We start from the raw sequence: 10,036 nt of genomic DNA, 5'->3' as shown, positions 1-10,036 counted from the left end.
ACATAAATTACTGTGACAATGTTATTTGTAAAAAGAGGAATGTGTATGAAAATACAATAATTCCAGCTTTATAGTCAACAGTGTTTATTCATTCAGTGAAGCAAAGAGAATATTTGCAGTTGAAATCTAGTTAAATATAAAATATATTTAGTTTTAAATGCACATACGTTGCACCTCTAATGCTGTTTCCAACTATTAAATGCTCAAATGACTCACTCACCATGTCAGATTTTGCAGCGTATCTGCTTTTTATTTTATTTGGAGAAAAGAAAAAAAAAAAAACATTACGGTTTTGGCAAATTTCACTGAAGGAACCCGTTTATTTAACACACTTTTAATCCTCACAGAAAATTGCATTGAGGTTATTTCTCTCAGCCATCACAGATCCATGATAAATGAAAAAGAAAATACACCTTACGTTAATTTTTGCAAGTAAATAAACAAAGACAGAACACACTTGGTTTATAAAATGTTTTATTTATGTTAACACCGCTGATACATAGGGATTCAAACTGTTCCACAAGGCTTTTGGGGACAACAACTGAATGAATAACAAAACAATAGTGGTCCAAATCTCTAGTGACAATCACTGGACAGACTAACAAATCACCCTGTTGAAGGATGTGTACAAACCTGCATTGAAAATTACTAAACTTGACACTTGGACTTGTGTGTGTGTTACAGCAATTGTTCCCATTCCAGTGTAATATCTCGAGAGACATGCATAACAGATTTGTCTTCTTCCCATTAAAAAGGTCCCTGCACTTGGTCGGACATGACCCACCATTTCCCCCCCCCCGAACAGGCATGCTTCAGTGAAAGAGTGGCATCATAACCAGGGCAGAAAGTGAGAATATAACCAATGGGCACTAACTTGGCTGTGTTATAAGACCATGTTGCCGGCGTGAAAAGTGCACTGGCTTTCCCTGCAGTATGAAAATTATATGTGAAGTCAAACCTCAGCTGCTGTAACCGTACCAAGCAACTGTGTAGAGGCAGACACACTACAAAAAGATAACTAGTTCTTAAGATTTATTCAGTCCAAATGTTCTCAGCTGATGTGTTTTAGGCTTCCAGATGTTCTGCTCCTAACTATGGGTCTGATATCATGTCAAGCTATCAATCACTTTTCTATGGCTGAAACTGCACAAATGGGAAGGCCAGGACAAGCACAAACCAAAGGAAATGAGGGTTTTTTCTTTTCACCAGGTGTTGTCCAAATCTGAATCATGACAGGATTTTATTATTATTATTATTTTTTTTAATCAATTCCCTTACACAGCCGTTTTCAGCAATGGGTTTCATTGGTAGAATGTATGAGTGGAGTATTAAGGAATGAAGGATGTGTAAAAAGTTTTTTTTTTTTTTCCTTTTGTCGTTTTTGGAGATAACCCCCCCCTCCCTCCCTCCAAACAGTGAGGGCTTGTGTGCTTCAGTTTTCAGTCTCGCCGGCCTCTCCTCCTTCTCCACCGTCGCCTTCCTCGGCCGCATTGTCCGATGTCCATAACTGAGGACAGAAAGACAGATGTTAAGTTTACAGCTAATATCCGGACTCCTTCACCATTTCTGGATGCTCATGTGGTTTGCATTTAAAACAGACTTTCTAAGGCTTTACACTCACATTCACCAGAGAAAAATAAAAAGTATGAGCTCTCTTGCACGTGCACTGTATGTATTCAAATGTTAGGTGGTATCTGAACACCTACGCACTACTCTTGCATGAGGACAGTTTCTCAGGAAGTGTACTTCTCGCAAAACAAGTAATTGTGCGGACAAACCAGGCCGCTTTACCCAGCGACTGTACTGGTGTGTTAAAGTGGAAAAACAGGCGGGATTTGAACTTCTCCTTCTCTCTTTTGCGTTCTCAACACAACAACTCTTGTTTCATTTTGTTTTTACAACATCCACAATTTGTTCATGTACATAAAGTATCCTGTCATAAAAACAATCATCTGTCCACAGTTGAGTTCATCCACTGTAGTCCGGCGGATCCACATGCCAGTTTTGATAACTTCCAATTCTTTTTAACATTCAGGGATGTCTAGCACAAAGTCACGTCTCTCCACATTACTTTATAATGACCTTATTAAGGGCAGCCTGCAACACTTTACCTAAAGTGGTAATAGTTTTCAGGTGAAGCCAATGGAAACATGGTACACAGTGATTAACACCCATAAACGATGCCTGCACTCCAAAATTAAACTTGGCTGCTCTGCACCAAGTTTGTTTATGAAGTGGCATCACTTGGCCTCACAACTTAGAGGGGAATTAGTGTTACCGCGGACCCACCATCTCCAACAGAGTGAGATATCTAACTCTTTAACTGACTGAATCATATGCGCTTTCAATTATGCTCTCCTCCGAAAATACATTAATAAATAAAAAAACTGGATCGGGACAGATTTGCATACATCTGTATCCTCATATAACCAGAATCATACGTCAACCTTTCTGTGTTTACTGATTTTTAAAGCCGATAGTCAACAAAACACATTCAAATATTTGCTTTTTTTTTATTATTATTATTATTTGGCTTTTCCTGGTTCTCCATGACTATAAAACCCCGCTGAATGTCTATGAGGAGAAGAAAATTTGAAAGTACGAACTCTAATCCAATTTTAGAACACTTATTTTTAGATGAGTTTGTCATAGTGAGACTTTGAGACAGACACTATTTATCCACAACGATGATCAGATCATTTTTGTGAGAGCAGAACACTCACTGTCAGGTTGTCTCTGAGGAGCTGCATGATAAGAGTGCTGTCTTTGTAGGACTCTTCCTGTAGCTGGTCGAGCTCTGCAATGGCATCATCAAACGCCTGTGAACGGGAGAGACAGAAGTTAACAACTTAAACATCGTCACTCTCTGGTGGTTCACAACTGAGGAAATGTATTTTTTTTTTCTTTTGTAAGAACATCTACAGACCTTTTTGGCCAGTTCGCAGGCTTTTTCTGGGGAGTTGAGGATCTCATAGTAGAAGACGGAGAAGTTAAGTGCCAAGCCCAAGCGGATGGGATGTGTGGATTCCATATCAGTCTTGCTGATGTCAAACGCTGACTGGTACGCTTGCTGTGAGTTTTCAATGGTCTCTGAACACAGAGAAGTAAATAAAAAAATAATATGTTAATGTACACGAGAGTCCAGAGTGAAGTTCACAACATAAATTTTAACTAAATTTGTCTTAGTGTGGCACCTTAGACATTAATGTAGTTTGTTGTTGTTAATTAGATATTTTTTAGAAGTTTTTAGTCTGCTAGGAAAGTCTTTTGAAAACTCATGTTGTCGTAGAGAGGAACTGAAACAAAGGAATTCTTGAATAACAACTTCCATCAAATTTAAGTATTAGCAGACATGTCGAGACCGAAATACCTGTGGCACACTAGATTTCTGAAGTAAAGCAGATCTATTTGGAAAACGTACTTCTGCGAAGAAATCCTGTCGTAACACATTTTCCCCATGGAAAAACTGGGAAGCTCTCTCAGTTGGGTGCCACCTACTCTTATAATGTGACACATTCCTATTTGGAGTGTGAGGAGGCCCAGATTCGTAAAAAGACACAGCAGCTACTTTTGGCTTTTACATACGAATGAGAAAAGATAATTATACACCTAAAGTCTGCTCTAAACAAAAAAACAAACACAAAGTAGTGCGAAACAAAATGCCTTTGTCTTACATAATAAAACTAACGTAGCACCAGTGTACACTCACTTGCTCTTTCGTCTCCAGAGGCAACTTCAGCGAGGTATCTATAGTAGTCCCCTTTCATCTTTAGATAAAAGACGTTGCTCTCTGCATTTGTGAATTTTCCAATTAAATGATTATCCAGTAGTTTCTGTGAAAAGAGAAGATCAGTTTTGGTTAGATGCACAGAGCAGTTATAGAACAGCAGGAACAATCTGCCAAACCACAAGCAGGCCATGGTATCCGACTGACAGTCAAATCTGAGTCATTCTGAAACTGCAGACAAGCTATATTTACAAAAGACTCACTAAGGGTGGGAAAATAAACGCATCCACTTCACGTGGTGAACATTACATGTCTAAGGGCTGACGGATCCTAGTGTTGAATTAGCCTCAAACCAGAAGAAATACCCCATTTGCTCTTCACAGCTCATCAGAATTGATGAATTACGAGTACAGTCATGCTCCATCAAGTGCATAAGCTCAATCACTGACATTTTGAGGAAACATATTGCGCCGCGTCAGTTCCAGTTAAGGTCACTCCCAATCGTCCACAACCAGGCCAGGCCTCTGGTGTGAACCCAGCTGTCTTCTGCCCCAGATACTCATTCTTACTGTCAGCACTGTACAGCAGGTTTGGACGTCTTATTGCCGACACTGCTCATTTTGTGGTTTTTAACTAACTTCGCGTCGTGTTTTTGATTCCTTCTGAAATTTACTCGCAACTGTTCTTGTAGCAAGTCTAGGGAAATGCAGACGCTCCGTCTGTGTTGCATTACGCCTCTAATTATTACTTAAAACCAGCAGCATGTGCGTGCATATTTTATCTGAATGCCTAGATGGTAAATTCAGCATCTGCCCCCAGATAGCCGACGTAGTGCAGAAGGATTAAGACGACAACTACAACGAGAGCTCAGCTGTTCAACGCACGTTTACTGCTGCAAAAGACCTCATTGCTCCTTTTCTGATTGATTAAGCTCCAGTGTTGAATTACACAACATAAAGAACAGTGTAATAATTTACCTTTTACAACCAGATTGTTAACAACATGTAATCTGTACTGGAGTCCAATCTAATCTAAAACTAATTAACCTATTGCTTAAATCAACATAGGATATATACACAATAAAAAAAATGACAGTAGAAAAATACAAAACAAATCGCACGTGTTAATGCGCAAATCACATCCTGTGATTACTTTCAATGGACATGCCAGGGAGATTACTAGGGCTAATCTGCGTTACTGAGACTGTGACTTATGCACGAGTTAACCGATTTAAAGAGCAGATTAATGGTTTTAATTCTGAATGAGAACGCTTGCCAACACCCTAACCCTGTTGACACTGGTCAATCCTCACCGAGAAGCAACACAGAGCTCAACGTGAGCTGAAAATCATTTAGCTTTGAGTAAAATTAAATTAACGTTAAGCCAAAGTAAAGCATTTTTTCCCCCCCAGAACCCAGCCCAGTCGTTAACCGACACCAGATTGGATCAGCCAAAATACATGCATGTCTTAAGTGCTAAGAATTCCTCTTCCACTGCATGCTCTGCACAATAGACAAGAAGAGGAGCAGCCTCGCGCTCGGCGTTTTCACACAAAGCTCTGATTTCAGCCACCAGTGCTCACAAGAAAGCGCAAACAGTGGTGCCAGATGAAAGCCTGGGAGGAGAGTGTGTGCCTTCACATGCCTAATAGGAATGGACACACGCCTTCCAAGTATGAACTGATCCCTTATCGATTCAATTAGCAACACTACAGTACGCTGCAGGGTGTTGGCTTCGGGATTGTTTCAGCTTCCTTTCCTTTCCTCTGCAAATGTGATAATCGGGCAAAATAACAAAATGTGTCTGTGTCCCACCACCACAACGCCAGACAACCCCGAGCTGAAGATCCAGTCGGAAAACTTTCACAGTGCTTTATGTGTTCTGAAGCTTTAGATGTGAGCGTGTAGTTTACTATGGCATGTTCCAATTATGTCAATATCAGAATCTGTTCAGCTGAGAGTCAATAGGATGTTCAAGCCCTATATTCACATCCTGGGTGGAAACTGGAACACAAGCATTCCTGTGAATGTACTGTCTCTACTGCCAACTAACTAAGTTCCATGTCCATCTGCTTTCACTGTGCAGAAAATCTACACATTAGGGCACACAAGTGGCTTACTTGTCTACTGCGGTCTTCGCCTTTATGGGTGCATCGCTAACTTTTGAGGCTTTTGTAGACAAGTTAAGGCATGAGGGCTGACACACCCTCTCCTGCTGACAAACCTTCAGTCAACACTCAGCCTGAGATACTGAAAACTGAGTCACATCCATGCAATCCCAGAATCAAAAGAAACACACACATGGGGACCCGTTATTAAACAAAAAAGGCCACGCAGCTTGGTGGTGCACATTTAACGACAGCAGCGCAGGAACATTATCTTGATCTTAAGCTAAGCTTCCACTCAGATCTCCGCTAAGCCATTATCAAGGAAGCCTTCGAAACAATGTAGAGCACCAATCTGTGCTGTTGCGCTGGATTAAGCAGGAGGTGAAAGCTGTTTTACAGCAGGTCTAAGCCTTGAAATGTAGCGAGTAATGCCTGTGAATGCATTTAGTTCGACTTCTTTCACTGGGTGGATCTACAGGAGAGTGTCATTTGTGGTATCCTGAGTAAACTGGGAAAGTATGAGTCATTTATGCATGTAAATTCTTGCACTTGGGTAACCACATTAGGCTTCCATCTGCCAGATGGGACAGCATGGACACTAAACATAGTCTATAACAGTGTCTGCAGCATACGTTTCCTGTGTGTGTGTGTCCCACGTTTGCTCTCCACCCATTCAGACACACCTTGCCGGTGTGGTATCTCGCCTTTCTATTAGTTCACGCCCTCACAAGGTTTCAAGCCCATTGTTTAAAATCCAGATTCCCAAAAGGCCGGAACAGTGGGAGGACTACACAACACTTCCTTGTCCTCTCTGGCATATTTATACAACACAGGAGAGCTTACAGGAAGTCAGACACCATGTCTATTGACAAAAATGATCACATTTTGGGTGTAGATGTTACACAAAAAAAAAATACCTTGACCTTTAGATTGAATACAGCTTCCTCAACCTATTTTAAATGTAGCAGCCACCACTTTAAAACAACGCCACTCCACTTCAGGAGTGCTTTCTCAGGTGGTCAACAACAAAAAAAAACACAGGTAACACGGATCCACGCTGCAGACTGAAAACTGAGTGACCAAACAAATACTTTACCAAAACACAGTTGCAGATGTCCTCCAGCTCCTTCTCCACCTTCTCCCGGTACTCTTTGACCATCTGCTGCTTCTTTTCGGTCCACTCGGCTTTCATTCCGATGCTGGACATCACCCTCCACGCGGACCGCCTCGCCCCAACCACGTTTTTGTAGGCGACGGACAGCAGGTTCCTCTCCTCGTTTGACAGCTCGCCACCCATCTCTGTAACCTCCTTCATACATTCAGCCATGTCCTCGTAGCGCTCAGCCTGCTCAGCCAGCTTGGCCTTGTGAATAAGATCCGCTCTATCCATAGTTTATATTTTTTTTTTTATGGGCACCGAGGAGTCAGAAATCCGGGAGTGTGTGACAGTCAGGGACTGTGGAGTTGAAGAAAGGATGTAGCACAGGATGGACTGCGTAATTCCCAACAAGCTGCAAAAAAAAAAAAAAAAAAAAAAAAGAAGAAGTCGATAAAATTATTAGGGGGTGATACAACTCCATTTAACTTGACACGATCATCATCTTAAAATGGAAAAAAAAAAAACATGCACCTGTCTTGATATGAGCTTGAAAGTGTAACTACACAGCTAACCGTTAAAAATCACAAAATAACATTTAATATACAAAATTGTCAGCCCAACTGCAACGCAATTAACACGCAGTCTGTTGTGCAAAAAATACATTTAACAAAGTACATCTTTATCATCGGTTTCTAAGCCAAGGTTAGCGGCGAGCATCGGAAGTGGAGAACCTGCCCGTTCTGCACAGCAACCCGCCAACAAAGCTGTCTGGTGCGGCTAGCTAGCAGGTTAGCATAAACTAGCTGCCATTAGCTTGTAACGGCCACTCCTTTCAATAAGAAAAATGTCACGTTACAGCGTCTCGAATGAAAAGCATGCGACTCCTCAGTCTGGCAATTAACCGGCTACCATATATTTGAAGTAAAAATGAAATACTCATCGTTTCTGACCTAGTGAGGTCCAAATTTGCTCTCCTAATCGATGCGATTTCAGAGATTGGTCAGAAAGGCAAAGAACGAGAGCAGCAGCAGCAGCAAAAACCCAACTGAACTTGCTCAAATAGGAGGGGGTGCTCATCTGGACTCCGACTCTCCAATCATAAATTCAAAGCTCACGTGATTGACAGGAGCGGTTGGCCGTGTGGGCCAATAGGCGTTTAGCGCGGCGTGAAAGGGGCGGGCCCTTGTGTGGTAGTTTGACTGAGCGGAAAGCTGCATTGACTGGGGCCACGGGGTTTCCTCCAATTAGAACAAGGGAAGAAGACGTCATCGCATTGCCATGGAGATTCTCATCCAATCACTTCCTTGCTTTCCACACACTGTAGGCGGTGTGGGCGGGCGTGGCTGCCTCTCAGTTTAGTTGGACCTCTGTCTTGTATCTGTTCATATTTTTTATCTTTCTCATTGGCAACAAGTCTAATAAAAATCAACATTGAATTGATCCATTGTGAAAGACAAACTTATACAGTTTTTTCTTTGTAAAAATTCAGACCCCACTGTTGTCAAAAAGCCAAAATTAAAAATGTAATCATGCATTTACGGGTATTCAAAAAGTATGGACACGATTAACTAAATATCTTTAATAGATTTAAAATAAATACATATTATTTTGATTGTCAATAGCCAGCAGAATATCACAGTGAAAGCCAACATGGACAAGAAATCTGACAAACAAAAACCCATCAGGACAATTGAGATATTATACTGTCAGTGAATACATATTGTGAAAGGACATGGACATGTGGCTTAATTTAAATTCTGAGAATTGAAATAAATTTTTTGCTTTCTGTTGTGGACCATTACTGAAATATCAAATTATCACAGATATATCCTATAATCTGTGTTTATTAACTGCAAGCAGAATACATCACATATACTTTGTACATGTGCATGTGCAAAAAATAATGTGTGCAGTATATACACATTATGAGACCATGCTTCTGTACAGGTGCAGAAAACACTTCTCTTAGATAATAATTACTCATCCTGTGCGTACCTAACAGTGGTAGTGGCATGTGGGAAAATGTTAAGGGTAGTAGCTGATCCAGTCTTGTTGTCTTTTGTGGGCCTTTAAATGGAATCTAAACCTTCTCAGTCTGAGCTTTGTGCTTGCTTCGCTCCACCTTCAATCACTGATCCGAGGCCATGATAAGGTGTGGATTTACCTAACGTGTGGAAACTCCAAGGTGTAGTTTCAGCAGCTGAAACCTGTCTACGAGGAAGCAACCCTCAGACACGGGTCACAGGTTATCCTGTCGGCTGGTTAATAATTCTTTCCGCTTTCATCAAAATTCAGAGTAATAAAAATAATTCAGTGACAAACGACACACAGCAATAAAATGTAAATCTTATTTGAGATAAGTTTGCTGCTGGGACGGCCCAGTTCTGTGTACTTAGTCATCCCAGAGGTTACCACAGATGCATTATTCACCATTCCTGACAGACCACAGCCAGGCTAATGGGAGCTTTAATCAAAGCCTCATCCGGAAAAGGCCAACAGAGAACAGAACACAAACGCTTTCTATCAGATGCTTAGAGTAACATCTTTATACCGTCTTCTGATGGTGACACAAGCAACGGCTGAGTGATTGAGAGCTATTCACTTCTTGACTCGTTTCTTCTTCACTTTGGCTGCAGACCTTCGCAGAGATGAAGTGGCCTTGGGTCCAGTTGGCTTTGTGTAGTCACAAGTGATTAAAAACAAATATTAAAGATGAATTACAGCGCCGTATGGGTTTGTACAATGCCTTACAAAGTGTTTACCCTCATAATTATAGCAGGTTTTCACCATTTTTTTGATCACAAACAGATCAGTGACATCCTACATATGGCAGGCAACTTTACCTCTGAATGTTTCAGTGCTTAAGTAGAGGGTAGCACTGGAATATTTTGGCACTGTAATAAAAAAAAAAAAATGTTGTAAATATTCAAATCAAGCCTAAGTGAAGAGTTGAGACAAGCCCTGTAGCTGGCAGTCCAGTTTCAGTTTTGCATTCAGGCACTCAGTCTTTGAAATTATAATCAGTGATTCAGAACAACCAGGACAACAATACCAGTTCTGCAAAGCATCTGTGGAAATTCATCAGAAATCATAGGCTGCAATC

At 41.0% G+C, this 10,036-nt stretch overlaps 1 protein-coding gene across 1 annotated transcript; it reads right to left on the bottom strand.

Annotated features, from left to right (window-relative positions):
- Positions 1 to 456: 456 nt before the first annotated feature.
- On the bottom strand, positions 457 to 8,017 carry LOC311505680 (14-3-3 protein beta/alpha-1-like). Its single transcript, XM_084569372.1, has 6 exons — positions 7,884 to 8,017; positions 6,931 to 7,345; positions 3,710 to 3,833; positions 2,927 to 3,090; positions 2,724 to 2,819; positions 457 to 1,507 (listed from the first exon to the last, which is right to left on the bottom strand). Exons 2-6 carry the CDS (start codon positions 7,222 to 7,224, stop codon positions 1,433 to 1,435), a joined length of 753 nt encoding a protein of 250 aa, XP_084425498.1. The 5' UTR covers positions 7,225 to 7,345; positions 7,884 to 8,017; the 3' UTR covers positions 457 to 1,432.
- Positions 8,018 to 10,036: the final 2,019 nt, after the last annotated feature.

The sequence above is a fragment of the Chelon labrosus genome (assembly GCF_963514085.1).
Source record: "Chelon labrosus genome assembly, chromosome: 20".
Lineage (NCBI taxonomy): Eukaryota > Metazoa > Chordata > Actinopteri > Mugiliformes > Mugilidae > Chelon > Chelon labrosus.
The sequence above is the reverse complement of the archived record's forward strand: the minus strand, read 5'-3'. Positions and strand labels throughout refer to the sequence as shown.